The sequence below is a fragment of the Bombus bifarius genome, unplaced genomic scaffold (assembly GCF_011952205.1).
Source record: "Bombus bifarius isolate JDL3187 unplaced genomic scaffold, Bbif_JDL3187 scf7180000010271, whole genome shotgun sequence".
NCBI classification, from domain to species: Eukaryota; Metazoa; Arthropoda; class Insecta; order Hymenoptera; family Apidae; genus Bombus; species Bombus bifarius.
The window spans coordinates 4741007-4763390 of record NW_022885586.1 but is presented as its reverse complement, the minus strand read 5'-3'; the positions used below and the strand labels follow the sequence as shown (position 1 = coordinate 4763390).

Sequence of the window (22384 nt, the reverse complement as noted above, 5' to 3'; positions counted from 1 at the left end):
ATTTCAGGACGATGGCATAATGGATCATGACACAGACGGAGACGGCGCGATCAACTTGTCAACGTCACAGCGACCCTCCGCCGCCACCACCCCTAACGGTGACACCCCCTCATACGGGCAAGATCAACAAGACAACGACCAGGTAAGGAATTAATCTCTGGAAATTTGCTTTCGATAAGATAACCGCGACGTTTTCTTTTCTTCTCTACGATTCTTCTCTTCTTCCCCTCCCACTATCTTCTGTGAAAGCTCACTTTTGTACAATGGTTCCAAGAAATTTCATTCTCACCGAATACGGCACGATATTACGAAACTCTCGGATCTCTTTGTCGGACGATATTTATCTTTGATCGTATTTTTTTTCTTTCCTGGAATTTATGTGTAACGCGGGAATAGTGTTATTAATAACCGACGACATCACTCCATAAATAGCACTAATTTTAGAGGCAAACATCTGCTTACGGGCGATAAAGCGCTTACTAAGACGTCCGGCTAGACTCATTGATTTCTCGGAATAGAGGAATCTTGAAGCGATAAGAGACTCGCGACTGCGATCTATCCCAGCCGTATCTTTGTCCTATGAGTCTCATAGGGAATGGAAAACGAAATTGAACCGTTTGAACAGCCGCATCTCGCGTCGATACACTTGCCAGGAAACCAGTAAACCGATAACGATCCATGCCTATGGAGGGTTTCGGGTTCAAGCGAAACTTTCCCCTTCTCTCACGTGGAATAACCGCTTCGAATGCGATACTTGCGACGCGTTTGACACCCAGCCACCATAAAATCGAGCCCCCTGATTTCAAATTCAATTCGAAATCCCGCGTTCGCGGCTGTACGCAATATAGCGTTTCGGATAGTAGCGCGAGCACCGTCGAGGGAAACAAATGTTTTATGGCCCTTAAAGCGGCCTTTTCGACGGTTTCCTTTTCGAAAGGGGGACGAATATGGTCGCACGATACCACCAGAGCAGCAGGTATACAGTCACCTTTGGAATGCATATATGCGTGACATATGGGGCACCCAGCTTCTGAATGTCTTTTTAGACATATTGTACGTCTCCATATATAAATAGTACTTTACTTGCTAATTATTCGTTACGCTTTTCCGTTATCTTCTGGTCTTCGATATCTTATTCTAGACAACCGAGAACACATAATATAAAATGCATAAAAACGTCGACAACGCGACGAAGATATAATAACAGTTTAATAATGTCATAATATTATGCAATATGTTTCAACAAGTGCTTACATTTTTTATAACACGATACGACCTACAATGTAAATGTATATATAAGATTTTTTTATAGGTTATCATAGCTTCTTAATGCACACAGATCATTGGATAGGATTCAAACCGATTAAACTACAAACAATTTACGCTCGTATGTCACAAGCATATGCAGCATGTGGTTAAAATACAACACATATACAGCGAGAAACAAAGGGACGGTTTGTTTTTAGAAAAATTGATCAAAACTACGGAATAGTAATTCTTTTCTCTTTGTCAATCGCCATTCATTTTTTTTTTTTTTTTACTCCATATTTTTCCACATTCATTTTTTCACGAGGAGTCAATATTCCTAACTACGCTTCAACCTATTCGTGCGTTGAATCGGTCGATAAGTCTCCTTTCATCGATAACGGTCACCGGCGGGAAATAAATTATTTTAATAATCGCACAGGCAACATTATCCAGGGTATTTTCATTCGTACACCGCGTTTACGCGCTCGTATGCGTAGATAGTAACGGTGAATATCAAGTTCACGTGACGCACCAGGTAAATACGTGTGTACCACTACGGGCCTATGAATTACACGTGCGACACGTACATCTGCTCGCCTGTTGGTTACGTGTAAACAGAGATTCGCTTATCGTCAGTCTGACACGTATACATAAGTATACCGTGGAGAAGAGAGGGAGAGAGAGAAAAAGATATTTTTGGTATTATTTTAACGACACACTGGTCTACTTTCTCGACGCGTTTTTCGTTTAAATGCATTCGTTGATTTGTGATTAAAACGAGCTACGAAAACCGCATAAATAGAACCATCATCTGGTTTACACGTCAATCGATAAATCGAACGATTAATTTTCGGTTACTTATAACATATTTAAATGTCAAACAAGCGTATTGTTGTGTTCGATGGTAAACGAAAATGTTAGACTCCACACGACACTCGTGTTGTATAGATCGTAAAGGTCTTTTCGACGGCGTGAGATTCGAGACGATTCGAAGATCGAGTTTTGAGAAACTATCAAGTTCTGCTGACCACTCGCCAGCTCGACCGCGACTTCCTGCCCTCCTCCATTGTCCCATAGACTGGGACCAGTCCTGCTGGCCACCGTAACTTTAGCGCCAGTGCTGATGTTCCAACTTGTCGGCTCTCTTAATACCTTCAATTGTTTTCGTCGGTCAATTATTTGCAATTACAAGTTGCCATTGTATTTATTAGATTATTATGATCAATTTGTCTGTTTATATTCATTTCGTCTTTGAAACTTGTTTTATCGTCGATCTTCATTTTTATGTGCACGACCGAAATAGCATAGTTGTCCAACGAGTAGGCAAATACAATTGAAACATTGGTCTTTCAAATTTTTGCATGCATTTCGAAGTAGACGTATGAGAGAATGGGGATGCAGAGTGGCTTTGTGATATCTTCGCTAGAAAATAAAAGGATCATTAAAAGAAATACACGAAGAGTCGGATGGTTGTCGCGCTACGCTTTCGTTTTATAATTTCTTGCACCCTTTTTGTCGTGCTTTATCTCGATATCGAATCACAGTCATATTTCGAAAGAAGGGTGGGACAGGAAAATTTATTGCGAAGTAGAGTACATGATATACAGTGGCTATAAAAAGTATCTGCACACCATTGTATTTATTATTTTGCATCTACTAATTAATTAAGTCCAACTGCATCAAATTTCGCGTCATTTAGTGCTACTTTTGTGTTGGTTACAATAATTGATATTATAAAAATGAAATCTGGATTCTGATGAATAAAACGCTCCGTCGGAGAATAAGGAGAATAAGAATGTAAAATAAGGTTGCAAATATTTTCCATAATCACTGTAGATCACCTCAAGGGAAGACGCGTCGTGCTCCATTATCCTTTCTTCGAAATTAATGAGCTAGTGTTCGCACGAAGGTTGACGCGAAACTTGGCTACAAGAGACGCTGGCCACGTGAGTTTCAGCTCCGAAACTGAGATGTTGGTTGTCGCGAGACCAACCACCTTAAGTTTCTGTGGTTTCAGAGTCGATGGAAATCCCGCGGTGTTGGCTGACGTTGTTTATAATTTAACAGGTTCTCTGAGCGGAGGGTTGCTCGCAAGGCTTCGAGCCACGTCACTGGAGACCTGTGGGTCCTCGAAGACACGGAAGTTTCTTCTCCAAATTGGCATTTCTCGAAACTAGCGCAGAGAAATGTATACACAGATCGATAATGGCGATTATCCTAAACGAAATCGTAATAGACGTGTCCCTATGAAATCGCAAACGTTCGTACTGACGGAGTAGTATCGAACTGTACGGACTCTATCAACGGATTAACAAAATAAGATATTCGTGAATAATACAGCCGTGAATTTGGTGGTTGGGACAGCGCGTTTTCGTCTGACCCGTGGAAAATAAAGTACCTCGACCTGTATCCGTTTTGATGGAACGCCGTGGCTAAACTCGGTGCAGGCGAATACGGCGATTGCGCGTTAATATTAGCTCGATAGTCGATACCGCGAACATTCTGCGATCGTTAGACGAGAGGGGACAGAAAATAGAATTCGATAAACCGTTTCGTGCAACCTCCGCTTCATATTTCGTCCAGCTTTCGTCCTAATATATTACAACGTATATCGTGTACATCAAGCTGAACCAGTTTCAAAGACGGAAAGCGAAAGCGAAAGATCAAATTCAAACGTGAAAAGACCCTTCTTCTTGGTCCCTCGATCAACTCGGAATTCGTGATCACGACGTCGGTATTCACTGATTAAACAAACTTTCGCCGGTGTGTCGATATTTCATTAGAATCACGGGGGTCGTTTATCCCGACGATTAATATCCAAACGGGTCCGCGCGAGGATGAACAAGAATCCAGAGGATCTGGCCGGATAAGAGCCACAGCACGGGTATTGACGAGGTCGTTCGCTCCTTCCTTGAAATGCAAAAAGGGGTTGCGTAGAGGCAATGGCGAAGGGGTGCTTAGCGGGAAGAAACGTTGGCTGAAAAATAGAAAAAGCTTGGGATGGAAGAGGAGGTGATGGTTGTGATGACGTTGGTGGACGAAAGAAGAGGCGAAGAAAGGGGAGAAAGAAAGTCTCGATGAGAGACAAGCGGAATTCTCACCTTCGACTCCCCTCTCTCGGATCGCAAATTACGGATAGGCTGTCCTTTCCAATCAAGCTTCGGCTCGGCATCCCACACCCGTTTTCTCCCCCATCTCTTTTTGCTGCCCAATTCTTCTCCCCCATCCTTTGGTTCCGTTATACTTTTCTACCCTCTTTGCGCTACCACCCCCGGTATTCGAGTGCCTATAACCAGGCTGCAGCCTGATCCGCATCCACGCTCTCCTCGTTCTCTTTCTCTGCGGCTCGAGAGCCGAATCCCGTCGTAACTTTTACGTAACACGCTTCGCTATGAATATCGATGCTCGGGGAATTAAGGAGAACTCGCTTTTCTGTAATTGAAAGAATTTTTGTCGTGCTGAGCCAGCTGGCCTGCGCATAAAAGGTTTCCTTCGTTTTCGCGCTCGCTGTGTCTCTCGGCGATCTTCTTCATTCTTCGTTCTGTTTTTTTCCTTTTTCCTTCTTTCTTTTTCTTTTTTAAGTCGGAAGCAAAGGCTTTTTCCTGGTCGCGTGAGCACCAACGTCAGATGACGACGGCGACGAGGATTTTAATAAATTACTGAAACCGTTCACTGACTGGTGACTGGTTCAACTTCCGCGAGCCGCTCGTTACGCGAATGAGATACTCTTATTTCATTCCTCGCTTAGTTTCTCAGTTAGGGAAACGTGCAATTTTCCGACAGATGAACGATCCTTGACCTCGTATCGCGTTATTTCGCTGAGCCTTACCATTGATTCGCTTGCCTTCCACTTTGTTTGAAACGAATAAATCTTTTCTTCCGTTTCTTCTATAAATCACGTAACAACAACTAACATTTATCCACATTTCAGTTTCAGAAATCATGTATTACAGTGAAAGTCGTTTATTTTAACTAGATTGCTAATCAGTTTCCGTAAACAAATTGTTATTAATGATTAATCTCGGAGAAAACTCGATAAGCAGACTAATTCGATCCGTTAGCATCGTAAATTGCTGACGATTGCGAAGAAACAAGACCGAGGTATTTATTTTGGATTCGTGCCAAGTGTTTCGGCGATGCCTGTCAATTTCTGGAATATTCAATCAGCTAAGGAACAGTCGGGTAAGAACAGATCGCCGTGATAGAAGCTGAGAGAATTCAAGTTCGCCACAACATCGCGACGTCTCGCGTAGTCCTGGAAGTCTCGGTTTTATCTACATTATTAACCGGTTGAAACCTCACGGCTGTGTACTTAAATCCAATCTAGAAATCCCACCCTTCTACTCTCCCACCTTGCTACCCCCGAGGGGCGAAGGTCGACAGAGACTGGCAAGGGCGATTACCCTCTATTATTCACACGCTCGATTCCTGCCGCTGAGTGATACCTGAGAAAATCTAGTAGAACATCCTCCCAAATTTCAACGATATCTTACGACGATGCCTCTCTCTTGGCTTTTTTCCTCGGACACCTCTTTTTCTTGTATCCTTGGCGCGCGCAATTAAGTTTGATGGAATTGTCAGTAGAAACGGTAGAAATGTTGTTGAACATTGATAGAATAAGGTAGTTAAAGGATGTGTGAAATTCAAATTACATATATAAGTATATGTGCAAAACGAAGAATTGACGGTCCAGGACCATTCGTTTGTCAAGCTCCTTCATGTACCTTTTTTCGTAGTTTACCGTGGCAGACGAAAGATTTATTAGACAGCGGATTTCTCGTAGAGTTCTGTGTAAACCTATAAAACGCGACAGTCCTTATCTCATTTTTATTTGTAAAATATCACTATCCAATGAGTAATTTAAATATGCCGTAATTTGTTACATCATTAAACAATAAAAAATCGATAAAATATATAATCGAAGAAAGGTACATGATCGATTGTCGTATTTCGTACAATCAACGTAAGGATTCAGTTGTCGCGAGATCGATACGGCGGCAACAAAATAATAGTTCTACAGTTGGAATATGGAAATAGAAATTCTCGCGACACTTGTTCATGATATTTTTAAGGTCAAACTTGTGTAAAAAGAGAATCGCAGAATTTTACGAGAGACGCAGATCCGCATCAATACTTTTGTTCATCGCTGTATGTTTCTTTGCGCTCTTTTATGAATCAACGAAACAGTTCACGAGAAACGGTTAGGTAATGGAGTGGTCACGTCGATAGAATGGCGTCGATGCGATTCCCGGAGTTTTTATGATCAGCTTCGCGTCGGTTGACAAAACTACGAGGCTCGGTTGGCCACCTGAAATAACTGGCAAGAGAATCGCGGCCAAACATTTCGTGTCGCTTCGTGTAAACACCATCGGATACCGCTAAATCTTTGCCGCGTCTCTTTCGCCTCGGAAATCTCAAACACCGAGGGGATTCTACGCGTAGTACACCTGAAACAACTGTGTTCCCACGTCGCGCGATCTTTAAACATCGGCCCCGTGTCTATGCCGAGTAATCTCTTTGTCTTTCATATTCGTAATTATTTGCAACGGATCGACGACGGTGAATTTAAAAGAAGTTCGCCGATAGATACGGCTAGGCTCTTAATAGGACGGTATATTTAAACGGATCTTTTCTCGAAACGTAGTCGAGTCTAAAGCGTGCGTCGTATATAAAACGGTTGAATATTTTCACATCTGTTTGGTTTTATCTTGACGAGCACACGCGCCAGTCTCGTTTTCCTTATCGGCTTTTATCACCGACAACAGTGGCGTGGCAATAGGGATTTCGTCACGCCTTTCTCAGCGTCAATTCTTTTCGCGACGTACCATTTTCTACTACGTACGTACGTCGGGAAATATATTTCATCTATCTCGGATCGATACTTTGAGCTCGAAGCGAAGTACTTGCGAATTGGAAGAAGATAGCACCGAACTCGGCATTCTACCGCGGATACTCTGGCGCCAGACGGTGAAATTTAATTAAAAGCACGCGCGATGATTATTTGCGGAGACGGCGTTTATTTTGGAAATTGCGTCTCCCACGGTGTCTTCTCGCGAATTCTCGGATCCTTTGCGAGAGTGGGGTGGAGGTTTAAGAGAAGCAACACTTTTGCCCGAACAAAAATATCCATAACGTCGATATCCATAACGCCAAAGAAGACACACGTATATCGAAAACGTTGAACGAGAGAAATTCGTGGCAAAATAAGGGGGATGCAACGCAAGGGGTGTATTTAACGAATTAGAGGACACAGCGTTTTGCAGGGGTTGGAAGCTCACATAAAAAAATGTGCATATGGTGGAAAGAGTTTGTGGATTGTCGAGGAATCCGGTTGGAGGGAAATGAGGGAAGAGGGATGAAGAAGAAAGAGTGGTTTCGCGCGAGGGACAGAAATAATGTGAAAGAGGAGAAGGGAAAGAGAGAGAGAGAGAGAGAGACGTCGCGGCAAGAGTAGTAGAGACGGGGGTGAAACGTTGGCTAGAATAAACACATAGATGTTTTCTTTGTTCCTCTAAACTAAACAACCAACGAGGAATCTAAACAGAGGCCAGAACCCAAATTCAATTTGGTCGCCGCCTCCATCTCTACCTTCGGCTGTTCTACGGACGAAAGGTATCCTTCCACCTCCCCTCTTTCATCCGCTCTGTCTTTCTCGCGCGGACACACTGCACGCACCCCACTGCGTTACACCCCCTGGTTGCCTTTCACCATTGTACACTTAACGCCGCCAGGATAGTACCTAATATTTACCACGGTTCTCTTATACAGAGTGACCGATCCCACACACGCGAACCTTTAAACAATACACGGCCACCGTTTAATACCTAAGTAAGCTTCTATCGAACCGACGCGTGTGCTTCACTGCGAACGCAGGCTATTTTTCTTGCAAATGACGGTGAAGAAAAGTGGGTGTTAATTAATCGAGTCTCTTTAACGATTTACATGCCACCCCCTTTTTTTTTTTGCCTACATTTACATCGACCAAATTCTTTGGATTACCGGGCGCGTACGGTTAACAGGGAATGGTTTAGTGCTAGCTTAAATACCAGTAGAGCTGTTTCGTCTGAATTTAAATCTTCAAATTACAATCTACAACTTAGTTTGATCAAATTTCCATTTGATGTTACTATCATCGAAAAAGAAATTCTTCTTGATATTTAATATTTAAACTGAAGGCTTAAATTTAAAATAAATCCATCACTCTCCTCTACAGAACGTCTCTAGCTTACAATTCAAGTAACCCAAATCTCACAATGTCTATCTTCTTTCTCTGTGAAAAGGTCCGGTAGTGTTCCTGAAATAAAATTACTACCTGTTCCGTGATCAACGAATTACGAGGCAGACTCCTGATTTATTAAAATCTAAGCGCGTACCTATTTAAAGAGTGATGGAATTTTTCGATTCATTTTTAACAATTAGAATTCCCCGTTCGATAACAAGAACAATCATTTACCAAACACATATGTGAACCGATTCCATTCAGAGGTGGTTCGTCCGATAATCCCAACAACAGCGCAGTGGGTAACTGTTCCCTCGCTCTTCAAACAAGCTCCTTCCGAAACTCCCAGAAGGCTGCTCATGCTGTTATTTAACAACGCGTTATAGAAGACTGGGTTGCGATATCACGTATTCGATGTGTATAGGAAGAGAGGCTGCGATGGACGCGGTCGTGCACGCGCAAAAGGTACGTACGTAAATACCGGGCACGCCTGGGCTCTGAGCCGGGCAAGAAAATATAACAACGAAGCGAAAGTCTATTAGGATTTTCATTTCCTGAATAAATAAAACTCGTCGAATCGTTTAATACCGCGGAGAGGAGTTCGCACGTGCACACGGTAATCCCAGCTTCTCGTCGGAGAATACCGATCGCGTATTTTCGCGCGTGCACGTGGAATCTGCGCGGATGTTTCGTCAAGTTTCTCCACCCTTGGTACGTCCTCTCTGCACTCCCTATCCATGTATTCGTCACGTACGTATGTATTTCTCACGCGTACGCGTATCTGTTGAGGAGCGCACAACGATCAGTTGCGAATGTACGATTGGCAACGTTAACCGTGAACTGGACGTTAAAACGGCGAGTTTTTTTGAAAAATAGCGGCGCATTTCCCCCCCTTGTGTACCGACCAAAGAAGCATTCGATCGTTGGAATGAAACCCCATCGTTTGTTTGTCGAACGAGCCCCGATTCTCCGTGTATGTCCCATGTTCTGTCCCGCGCCACTATTTTCATCATGTGTACACCCAATTCGCTATTTGCACTTTTACCTACTCGTACGAATCGCATTCATTCGTCATTGTCTTCATTTCACCTCTTCCTATCGCGTCCTACACGAAACAACCTTTATTGGCGAACACACTGTAGAATCGGTGAATTTGAAAGGTAGCCCCGATAATTCGATCGATCTCGTTATTAACGATTCGGAGGAACCAGCAGGATGGAGGTTTCAGCCGATCAACAGAATAGGGATTCGTTGAAGGGCTGCATCGTATTACGCGCCACGGGATTTCTGTCGTGTAAACGCTTGAAATCGAAGGAAGATCGGTTTTGAAGGACAGGTGGAAGGAACGGATAGAGTAACGGAGACGCGGCGAGAGGGTGGGACTGAACAAGTCGAGGAGAAAAAAGGGAAGTAGAATTAAAAAGAATCCTTCTCTCTCCGGTTGCGATGCTGGGTTGCAGAGTAACATGCAGGTCCTTCTCATCCCTTGGCCGGAATAAATGCGTACATCCCTCCATCCTCCCTTGTAATAATCCCTTCCGGTTAATCTGCTCCAATGTAGCCTGCAGCGGGAGTCGGTATCCGATGAACAGAAACGTGTGCACGCTCTTCTATCAAGCTCTGCACGTCGACGAAAGCACCGGTTTCCTACGCTTGCCTCTGGTACACACACTTCACCGGTTTCAGAAGGGCGAGGGGTGGTGCACGTTTCGGGGGTGGTGGCGCCGACAGACCCCCTTGTTCTTTCGCGAAAAACGAATAAATAAATATATATACTCGCGAACACCCCCCACATGGTTCACGTTCGTTCCACGATGCACAGCCGAAAAAGGGAGATACATACATATATACATGCATGTCGGACGTTTCGAATGGAACGGTTGTGACGGGCTCTGCTATAGAAGAAGGGAGGGAAGAGTCGAAAAAGAACGACAAGTAGCCCTTGATACACTTCTCTCTTTCTGCCTAGCAGTGAGAGTGCGTAGGTGCTGTTGTAAATTATAACTTAGTTTGCGTTAGTCGAGCGCGCGCGCGTGTATCGGTGCACAGGAGACAGTGAAAAGTGAACAGGTATTTTTCTTACGGATATATGGCCTCCCTAGAAGGTCGGAGCTTTTTAATCGCACGGCTTTCAACCGTCGCTAATAACAGGTCCGCTGGCAGTGGCCGACTCTTTCTCCGAGATTATTTAATTGGATGACGTATCGTTTGTTTCGCGATAAATAGACGAGGTTTCAAAAGGAACATGTAAAAACTCGTAGGAAAGATACTCGTGTATTCTAAAAGCTTCGTCTGTTTCACAGAGAAAGCAAGGGTAAATCTCGAGAGAAACGAGTACAAATATATATATATATATATATTTATAGAGAGTGTAGTGGTATAGAAAAGCTGCTTGAAAAAGAAAATCGACAATGTCGTGGTGATCGTCGAATCAGGATATAACAGAACAACGAAACGATCTTCTATCTCCGGATCTAACGAACTTTCGTTCCTCGAGAACACTTCGAGTCGTGAAACGTGCAAAATAAATCCTGGCGACTCGTATTCGTGCATGTTCCTAAAAAATAGCGATTCCCTCTTGAAGTTGGACAAAAAAGAGGGTGCAAGAAGCGAAGATCGGGGCAGGGGCAAAAAGAAAGGACAAGTGGCCCTTCGTAGGTTTGTCTATCCGAGTGCAAATATAGACCCGTGCAAACGGGTTACGCTCGAAATTATAGCGAGTGTCTCGCCCTTTCTTCCTCGGTTTTTTATCCAACCCTCCTCCCCCAAGGTGCCTACGAATCCCTTCTTCTCTGTGTCGACAAAAATGTACCCTATATCTATAAACAAACGAACAGTACCTGTGCAGTCGGTTTTCAGGGTAACACGATCCCTCTTGCCGCCTGGTCGGACCCAGGGCAAAGAATGTTAAGTAGCTACCCCTTCCCTTACCGCCTTCGCAACTTCCGACCAACCTTTGCCGTTCCTTCGTTCCTGATATTTTCATCTATCCGTGTAAATGTACTTAGCGTGGGCGCCTGGTTTCCACCCTCCATCCTACCGCCACCATTTCTCTCTCTCTCTCTCTCTCTCTCTTTCCCTCTCTTTCTCTTTCTCTCTCTTGCTAGCTTTATTACGTGAATTTGGAAGCGCTGTAAGCGACTACTGCACTACGGCTGAAATAGGAGAAAGAGAGGGAGGGGGTGGCTGTGCGAGCCGGAGGCAGGAGGAAGTAGATGTACGTTTCGCGAGAGGTACGGCTTTCGCATGGGGGTGGCGGTGGTCGAGGAAGAGAGAAGGGGTGGCTGGGTAGCCACTGTACCATGCCAAGCTCTGAGAGGCCGCCTCTTCATACCCTGGATATGCATTTTCTGCCCCCTACCATTCCTCACGAGCTGCTACCCCGCTTCTATGATATCCTCTGTCGGTTCCTCTTATTGCTCACGCTCGTCCACACGAAATTCTCTATGTGTACGTATGTATATGTGTTTCCTCGACGTATCTATCAGGACGTACGTATATACATACGTGTGTATGAGTGGATGGATGGATGTGTGTACACGTCGTGTCGGCGAATTCACAGGTTCCTCCGCGCGGTCGTGTGCAAGTCGAATATGTCCGCGAGGTAGCCTCTCTCTCCCACGTGAGTTTACATTTTAATCGTGTGAGTGCACGCTAGGCGCACGCTAACTACGGTCACGTGGTGGCCGTACTGTTAATTCGGTTTACGAGCGACTATCAAGGATATAAGAGAAACGAACGACCGCGGAGCCGCGCCATTTCGGAGGCGACACCGACCTCTATCTTTCGCACGCGACTCGCTTTTTTATACAGTATGAAGAATCGGCCGACACTTTTTTACTCACCTGTTTTCAGAATTCCTTCCTTTCGACGTGCTATGCTTATTACGTTCGGTAAAAAATGTAATCACCATCATACAAGATAGTAATTTTGCTATTCGCCGTTGGGACTAATTATACTTAATTCTTTCGGTTCTTAAGTCTCTTTTTTTCCTCCTTACTTTTTTTTTTAATGGAGATATGAGAAACAGGTGTTCAACAGGAACGTATTAGGTCTTTAGAAAACGATGTGTTTGCAAATGGTTTAATAGCTTTGATTCTGGCTTTCCTTCTACGGTAGACTGATTTCATAAATTACGATAAAGCCAGTTGGTTTTAGGACTGCGACGTAGTCATGGTCGTGGTTGCAGGTTTCGCGAAACACAATCGGGTAAACGACGGGCTTATCTACGACAATAAAGTAGCTACGATAAAGTGGCTAATAATTTGCACTTATCGCAAACGAAGATAGTGTTCGCGCCAAATCCTTTAGCGTTTTCCTTCGCTTTTCTCATTACTACAAACAATTACCGAGGCGGGCTGAGTTAATTCTCGGTCGCATCGACTTGATAAAACGCAAATTCTCGAAGACAGGCGTGTTTGCGTGCATCGCGTAGCCGGTTAAGCAACCAGATATCACACCTTCCGAATGTATCAAAGAACAGCACGTCCGATATCTGAGAACTCTGAATGCAGAAGCTATTTCTCGGAATTGTTTTCACGCTTAAGATCGTGGCACACCTACACATTGTTCGTCTTCTTCTAGTTCCTTCCTAGAAACCTAGCGCCTTATGTTAAATTCACATGGCAATAAAATAAAACCATATTTATGTTTCAATGAATAGTAATCTTATCTCCGATGCAAGTTTCTATAATATACACGTAGTAATTAAATTAAAATACGAGAACAAAAAATACCAGCAAAAAGTCGATAAATGTATTCTGTTTTCCTTTAACGAGTTACTAGAAAAATATTTTTTCTACGAAAAGATAAATCATCGTGGCATCGAAGCAGGAGAGCAGAACGTGTGCATCGACACTCTTTCTTCTCGTTACATGTTAACACGTGTTGTTTATCATACATCACGTATCGCCGAGGCCAGTATACATAAAGCAAAACGTCGCTCGATGGCGAATCGCTAGCACAGTGGGGAAAGGTGTTACCTTGTCGCGTATGTGTGTACAGTGTATATAGTGGCTTGTATCGCTGAATCTCGTAATGCGTTGTCGAGTCACTTTGCTTGTGTGCTAGCCGTCCACGACGTGGCGACACGTCGTAAATCTGCAACGTTGCTCGGTGTACAGTTCGAATTATTTTTGCCAGTCGACCGAACGACGAGAACTGCCGTTACATCACCGTCTGATCGTGATTTGTCGTTCGGCTCGTAAAACGCTGCCGCAATCTTTTATAACAGCATTTATTATATTTCGAATATTTTTACCGATATCGGTCGAAACGTATCGAAAGTTCAACGAATTCGACGAGGGGAAAGATTTTTGTTTTCCACCGATGAAACCCCGTTATCCTGCTCTGTTTAACTACACAGCCGTATCTCTGGCTGCAATTGGATCTTAAATTCCTTTTACTTCCGGCCGAACGGTCCCGGTGAAAAGGTTTAAACGATTTATCATCCGTGAATCGTGCCGCGGTCAGACGCTTCTTCCGCAGACCGGAGCGAAACTTTCGCAGCCACGGCTCATCTTGTCTCGTTCCTTCCCTGCCATCGTCCAACCCCCCCCCCTCTTCCGGCCTTAAATATCCAACATTTCATTTCATTCTTTACCCAGATCCGTTGCACGGGATTCACGCTTACCGATCCGCGTGGGACTCCGTCGTCTATTAAGATTTCCCGGATGATTCGCTAGAAATTCAAGGAAGAAAGCGAGAGCTCGAACTTCTCTACGATAGAATTATCTCAGGAAAATAAGAGTGACACGATCAGAAGAGAATTCTTGGTGGATTGATTCTGATCGAACACCTGCAGTTCTCCTTCATATCCCGGGCTCGAATCATCGAGTTACTGGAATCGAGCAGGAGGTGACGATGCGACGAGTAAAAGGAACACCGGTTAAGAGGCAAGGCGGTGAAACGAGACAGAGAACGTAGCCCACTTCGTTTCGGAGACCAGACAGGAGCACTTAACTGCCCGCGTCACAATGGAGTCTTTCGCATTATAGCGTTCAGTGTCTTGAGGCCTATTCAAGAGAGACTCTGGCTCATTCTTTGCTATTGTCTGTCTCCGGATGGTTATGGAAGCCTCCTCTAACCTCCGTAACCTTCGTTCCAACCCTCTCTGCCCTCTTTGCGGCTGCTGCTGCTGCTGCTGCACGTTACACCCCACGAGGCGCTGCGCCGAACCACTTGGAGAAGAGGGCCCGCCGAGGGTACTACCTCGGATCTTTATGCCGCCATCTAATTAGTCTCGGCATTTAACGGCACATAAATAAGTTAAACACTATTGAATTGTTGATAACGATAGGCTCCCAGCAGGAGTTCGACTGACTCCTTTCACCCCTTTACGAGACAGATCGGTCTCTTCATGGTTGTCTCTCCCTTGCCAGCATCGAGAGTCGCGTCAACCCTTTCTCGTTGCAGCCCTCCTTGGCCCGTTTATCGAGGGATATCTTCGCTGCCTCTGCTTTTCCGGTCTTTGTTCCGCTTTTGTGCCGATGTGATAGCTTGAAAATCACGATCCTCGTTTACGCGAACCCTCCTATACGGTGCATCGTTTTCGCCAGGATACGTGTTTCTGAAACACAGGACGTTTCGTTCGTAATCCTTGATTTAATAGAACAACGAAAGTTCTTTCTTGTCTTAGTTCGTGTTAATTAGAAAGTTTATCGTAAACGGCCAGTGATTAGAAGCAGCATCGAAGAAACCCTTGGCGTGTACAAGAAGTAATTTGAAAGCTGGTGGAACGAGAGGATGAAAGCTGGCAGCGGTGCCAGGTTCGAGATGGCTGGAAACAGATGGCCGATCAGATACCAAGGATTAAACGAGGAGTAACACAACCCCCCGAGCACCGAGAGAAATGTGTATTAATTTTTCAAGTTTTTTAATTAGCGAATGTCTCCGCTCCGGTTTTCGGCCGGGGACATTTATATTAGAATGGTCCTCCGACACCCTGTTTTCACGTCCTTCTCTTCTCTTTTCTTCTACCAAGTCTTGTTCTTCTTCTCTAACAGCTGGTTGCACTCCGTACTTTTCAGACTGATTTCTCTCTTCATCTTTCTCCGCCATCATTTTCATCTGGTATTTTTCTTGCTTGGAAATTTGATTTACAATATTTCGATGCGTTTGTAATTAAAACACCTGGAGCAACGTTTCACTCGTAAATTTCTTTAAAGCAAACTCTTACCCTTCCAGAAATATCTTTTAAACGTTTAACTTAAAAATTAAAAATTGGTAGTATAATGTAGCGAAGATTCGAATAAGTATGTCAGAATTCGTTCAAATTTTCTAAAAGACTGGAACAATAAAAGAATGTGATTTCTTCGAAAACTTGGTGCCCAGCTTCGAGTTCGTTTGGATCGATTTATTTCGAGAACGACAATTTCCGACAAAGTGGCGAGTCAAAGGAAGATAGTGGGAAATACGGTGGCAAGAATGAAGCGAACCGGATGGTTGACGAAGGGAAAGAAGAAGGTTGCGTTCGAACTGAATGGAGATTCGCGCTGGGCTTTCAGGGTCGATCTGTAGGACTAAATGGAGAAAGGGAGGAGGGGGGTGAATTGACTCGGTCGTATTTATTGCTCCGTACTTCTGATTTTCATTGGTCTGATGCTTCCTACCTCTGGTCGGACCTCACCCTCTCGAACCTCTACCGTCATCTCGACTCTGTTCACCCCCGTATCGCGGAGGCGCACTCCCGACAAACAATGGCTCCCATATAATTGCTTTTATAGCTCACTGAACGCTAAATATTCCATACTTTTCCTTCTGCTCGACGGACCCGTCGTTCGATCACCGGGGAACCGATTGTGTAAATAGAGACGCGAGCTTCGTTCCAGAGTGACTTCGTTTCAAGACAGAATCCAAAGCTTTCATTGTCAGACGATTCTGACGTCGCTAGTCCCTTGTGACAAAATTATTTATCTAAAAGCCAATAATACGATCTCATGCCTTTCGCACTCGAAATTTCCATAATAAGAATTTAGAAGAATTTTATTTTTCTTGAAATAAATTACTTACGCTGTAATTGACCATACGAAACAGTTATAACAAAACATTTATTATTCCGTAAGGTTCAAAAATAAATCTTGAAGAGGAAATATCAAGGACTCAAACATTTCCTCTTCCGTTCGAACATAATAATTGTAGTTTTCTTTTCAACACTTTATATATAGCAATTAATTGCACCTGTACCAAGTGTCTCATCTCGAAAGAAAAGAAATTCAAAGGACCACGAAAAAGTATCGCAGTCGATCAGTTGAAGCTATCCTTCTCGAGCCATTCGAGACGATTTCAGTTCTGCACCGTGTACCATAGAATGGCCGACAATCCCGCGAACCGTGGTCTTTTTGTCATTCCACCTCGTAGATCTCCGCTCCCGCAGCTGGATCACCTCGGTGACCGCTCCAGTCTCTCTCCTCCGACCATCCCCTTTTTCCAAGCGACCCTTGCAGTCGTGGAACAAGCCTCACACCTCTACCGATACACGGTGGTGAGCTTAAACACGGCCACTTGCACGTCAGTGGACGTGCGGGCGGATCGACCGCTCCGGGAGCTGTAATTTTCGCAACCCCGACGAAATCAGGGACTGCTTCTTTCTCTGGGCCGAACCTGGGGAATCGAACTTTATTGCTAAATACCATCCGATCAGCAAAACCACTCCCACCCTGGACAACGTTTCTGTCTGACTTTTCGCCGTGAGCGACCACGGGCGAATTCCTGACCAGTGGCAAATGCTGAGGGAAAACGCGACAGGGTGCACTGGCGCTTAGTTAGAGGCTACTTGCGGGTTGAAGGTCTTTTCCTGTCTGTCGAGGGAAAATTTCTATGCCCTCGTCTTTGGTTGTGCTCAGGGAATTCGAGAGTGCGAGATTAGCAGTGATTGCTTAATTCGTAGGCAACGTAAAATAAAATTGGCGAGGAGTTTGATCGCGATTTCGTCTGGATTTTTATATTACTTTCTTTCTGAAAATCAACGATCGATTCCATTTGCACGAATTTTCCTAGAAAGAAATTCTATTCTTTTATATTATTCAGAGGATACTGTTACTTTGTATTATTTTAGTGAATTACGCATTGTAAGTAACGCTGCTTCGATTTCTAAATATCTCTGTGTTTGTATATTTTAATAAAACAATTCGCGCAATTAGTACAGAATTGGCGTGATATAAACGTAATTACAGTAAATACACGTATATCTTTTATATTCCATATCTTCTTGGAACGTTAATATTTTTGTATTCCTGTCGGAGATTCTGATATATCTAACGCGTACTGTTACGAAATGCAAGTAGCTTTATGGAAAAATTATAGTAGGAGCGATGTAGGATCGAGTAGGGAATAATGTTTTTCGATGGTCAATTTTTCCATACCGATTTTCTTTGACGAATGGAGAAACAAGAGGAAGAAAGGACAAAGAGCAGCAATTCATTCTCTCTATAGGTTCGAGGCTTGATCCACACGGAAACACATACCCACCCTTTCCACTATAAGAGGGCCCTACCCTTCCAGACAGTCTAGCTCGCGCAGCAAACCAGGGTAATGGTTTCTCGATTAAGCCATGTTCACAATGGGATTAAAAACGACCGGTAGACCGCTGCTGACCATGCCTTTCGTAGTTCGAACTATCCCTTCGTGCGGCAGCGACAAGCGTTTGTTTAATCTTCGCAGTGCATTGGCGTACATCGTGTTCTCGAAATTCTCTCAGAGTTTCAACAATTTTACCATTGTTATTCCTACAGAATTACGATCAATTAATTAAAAAAGGAAACTAAAAGGCAAGATCCCTGAAACATTAGAGTATATCAAATAGGAAATTGACAGAGGGTGACTTATTATTTTAAATTCACATAGGACCAGATACATGGCAGATCAGTTTACAATCGAAGGGTGAAATATGCTTCGAATATCCATCTTTCTCGTTCGAAATCCCGAAGGGTCAACCCTCGGAGTGAAGCCAAGAGACAAGGAGGCGGGAACCGATCGTGGTCCGGCTCGGAAGTCAGAAATCTCGTCGCGCTTTTCTAATTAACGTCACCTTCTCGCCAGAAAGTGAAGAGGGTTCCGGCAAAGGCGACCCCTCGGTCCTCGACACCCGGTTGCTCCGTCCAACGGACTTCTCTCTACTTATCTCTCTTTCTCTCTCTCTTACTTCTACGATCGCTCACCCCTTTTTTTTAAAAAAATTTCTTCGCCACCTCTCTCTATCCCTGTGGCTGCTAGCAGACGGCGTTCGCGGGGATGAAGATTAATTCGTTCCGTCTTAATCGTATCAAAGTTTGAGAGCCGAGTCAGGCTCGACCGGCTGAGCCCGGCTCAACCTAACGTCCTCCTCTTTCGCCACCCCAACCCCCGCCCTCTCCGCCTCTTTTGCTACCCTTTCGAACTGCATCCCACCCCTCGTTGCCTCCAGAAGTCGCATACCATCACCCTAACTTTTTACTTTTACTCGCCTGACTCGTCCACCACGCCCACTTTTTCACTTACCCCTTTTCCGGCCTTTTTTTTCTTCCTTCCTTTCTTTTCTCCTCTGTCACTGTTGCGCACCGTCTTATTCCTCGAACGCGACTTCCTCGTTCCGTCACCCCTATTTTTCCCTCCTTCGCTCAAAAGAGGGGGATAATCGTATTTAATAATGTCTCTGGGTATTTTTGCCCCGGCGACGTCGCGATGTCCCGGCGAGAAAAGTTTCACCGCGCGGGATATAAGGAAGCTTTCCACCAGGCCTACGGCCGACAACCCTTTTTATTTAGGGCGCAACTTCGCCCGTAGGCTTGAATAAATCCAATATTGCACGGGAATCCTCTCGCGGGACAGGCTCACGGAGCCGGAAGAATTTCGTTCTAGCGACTTTCATTCTCCGTTGCAGTTTTCCGCCCGAGAAGATTTTCGTGGACGCCGAGGAAACACTCGGTTGAGTGGATCGATGGTTATCTTTCGGTGCCACGAATGGGGTGTCGGTTGCTCGTATGCATTTACCCCGTTCAAAAGTAAAACCGGACATTTGCTTATTTTAGGTGAGGTGTATTTTGAATTACAAAGTTATGAAATTCAATTGTAATGATTTTATTCCTTGCAATCATCTGATAGTATGTTATGTAATCGGAATATGTAGTATACTAAGACATGGTTAAATTCATTTTTAGAAGACAGTAAGTACGCGATAATAAGACAGGCGTGCATAATCGTCAAAACTATAAAACTATTTTATAGAATGTTACTTGGCAGGTTGTTTTCTTTGCCTTTAGATCTTTCACGTTTCTCAATTATCAATCCAAGCAACGGTCGGAGATACGTGAAAAGGTTTTGGTTTCCTTTTTCTTGCGATTACTAAGAAACAATAAATAATATATTATTGCCACATCGTTTAATAGCTGATTTCAATGTATAATCTGCTGATTTCGCAGAAAAGATGATAGTAAACGTAGCGCGTAATTACTAATTTTTCATTAATTTGTCCACTTTGGTCAAATTCAAATACCGTTCGTGGAAACGGACCAAAATCTCCGGATACTTACGCACGACAGTGTATGTACTCTCGTCCCACTGTTTCACCGTGAATTTCCTTGGATAAATCACGAAATAAAAGGTAAATCCGTTTAAATAGTCTGTAAATTCGCGCAAACTGCGCGCGCGCCCGCTTCGCGTTAATTCCTCGGGCAAAGAGGATTCAAGGGTCAGAGTATCGCGAAATCCAGAGCGAAAATTCGCGTAGGCTCCTTACGGGGAGCACGTTGTTATCGTATTCTATTGGCTGCCTAGCAGGCGCGCGTATAATACACGACCCGAACAGATGCAGCTTTCTTTTTGTTTCTCCATACGTGTATGCATGTGCATTCCTTTTCTCTTTTTTTTTTTCTCCCTATACCTCACTTTACCTGCCGCGTATACGCTCCGTTCGCGGCGAATGAATATTCTCCGCCGAAAACGAATTAAATCCGACTCTTTGTGCGAGTTTTTTTTGGAAAAAATCCAAGCCTGCGTGTGTAAATAATACCGCGCCGCGGCCCATATTGTATTCAATATTTTCTCTTTCGCCAAACGAGAAACGAGCGTGGTCCATCCAAACTTGGAAAAGAGGAAGAGAGGCACACGGGAAGGGCCGAGCGGAAGTCGGTGCAAACGGTCGTGCAAATGCACGGTAGAACACCGCGGTCGGTGCATTATTATACGTTTGTTAATGCAACGGCGGAGGGTATCAAATGAGATAGAATTTTTCACGTACTTTCGCCCAGGATACACAGACCACGTACATAATATCACCTACAACGTCACAAAGTTGAATTCTTTCGTAATGAACCTAATTATTAATTTACCAAGCGCTATTGTTCTCTTCGTGTATCGTAATACCCCTCAGCAACCTTTTTCTCTTCGATCTCGATCATTCACAGTTTTCCTAATTTCATACGCCACTCTTTGATACAACAAAAATGGCCATCAGTTACGTCCTGCAATTAAAATAAAATTTATTTACGTACGCGTCGTCGCTCAAATAATATGAGAATTCAAATTGCTTCACCCTTGTCCATTTTACGTATACTAGAAGTTAATTTGTGAAATTTGTTATGGAACGTGGATGATTAAAAGGAGAGTGTATTTCTATCGAGTTGATCCATGATCCTTTCGTTAGTCCTATAATTTGTATATTCTTCTCTTTGTATATTCTAATTTGCATATAAGGTATTGATAAATTGGTACATGCTACTCATTGGAGAAAATTCTATAATTATAATGCTTGTAATAAACTCATAATAATTTATAATAATTTTAATAATAATTTTAATAAAAGGATAATTTTCTAATTCGTGAAACTATTTTATTACAATCTCGCGATGTATTTCCGAGTTTCCATGTAAACGCCTTAGAAAATTATATTTCACGAACTTGTTCGCGAACGAGAGGCAAGCAACTGTCAAACAAATCGCAAACTGTTCGTCAACAACTAACGAAAATACTTCATTTCCGACTGTAACGCTTCGAATATGACAGACACGCGTAGGAATTGGATTTCGATCGTTTATCGCGAAACACCAGCGGTATCTTCGTTGCGAGTGCCCGGAGCCAGCGCCGGCGAGGGTGCCGCTGGGGTGGCGCACCCCCCAGTGCCTAGGCGGTAAATATTAGGCGGGCCTGTCCGTACAATGGGAGCACAACGCAACAAAAGGAAAGCCGTGGCCGCCCTGGGTTCTCGACAGGGTTGCAGCTACGCACAATTTTGAGGCGACCGGATGTATTTCGTGGCACCGGTGAATTTTTAAGCGTTTCTAATTAAAAGGCTAGTTAAACAGGCCACGCGATTGCCCGCGGGGCTGTTCTCTCTCGCTGCCGCTGGGAGAGAGTTTACTTGGAGCTTACGGGGTATCGTTCAGGAAACAGAGACGCGAGTCAGTGGAAACAAGAAAACGTGTATAAGAGAAAGATGAGGGGAGGAGGCAGGGTGGAAATGTAGCGAATATAAGAGAAACGCGAGGAGGCATTGAGCGAACAGAGGAAGCAGAAGTAAGGGGACGGAGGGAGAAACAGGAAGCGAGTTGAAGGTGGACCGAGCTACCCCCTACCGAGGAGAGGGTTGCACTGAAAGCCAACGGTGGAAACAAACATCATGGAATTACGAGTGTACATTCGCGAAAGGCGCACGAATAGAGGTGGGCCAAGAGGTAAAGGGAAGAGGCATCATCGCGCCCGCTATTACAGCGTGAACGCGAATGTAAATACGGCGGCTGATGTATTCCGTAAGGCGCGGATTTCTCCGGCACGCTTGTTGATCCTTGTTATAGGGGCCACTTATACACCAGATGCATTAAACGCTCGTAAGCGTTGCGCGGCAGGAAGCCACGACGAAACGATGGGATAGGGAGAATCGTTTCCTGCCTGGTTTTAGCTTGGAGGAAGAATGGCCGCGAGGAACCGGCGCTGACGGAAAATCGT

At 44.2% G+C, this 22384-nt stretch overlaps 1 protein-coding gene across 16 annotated transcripts in view; it reads left to right on the top strand.

The window, feature by feature from the left end:
- Positions 1-22384, top strand: part of LOC117216607 (forkhead box protein P1-like) — a 245886-nt gene that overhangs the window by 151134 nt on the left and 72368 nt on the right. For 15 of the 16 annotated variants that reach the window (XM_033463463.1, XM_033463453.1, XM_033463454.1 and 12 more), the window contains one exon: positions 8-142. In XM_033463463.1, the coding sequence (XP_033319354.1) occupies positions 20-142 (123 nt within the window). In that variant the 5' untranslated portion in view covers positions 8-19. Of the gene's footprint in view, positions 1-7; positions 143-22384 lie in introns of those variants that run through there. The other variant, XM_033463465.1, reaches the window with a different exon arrangement.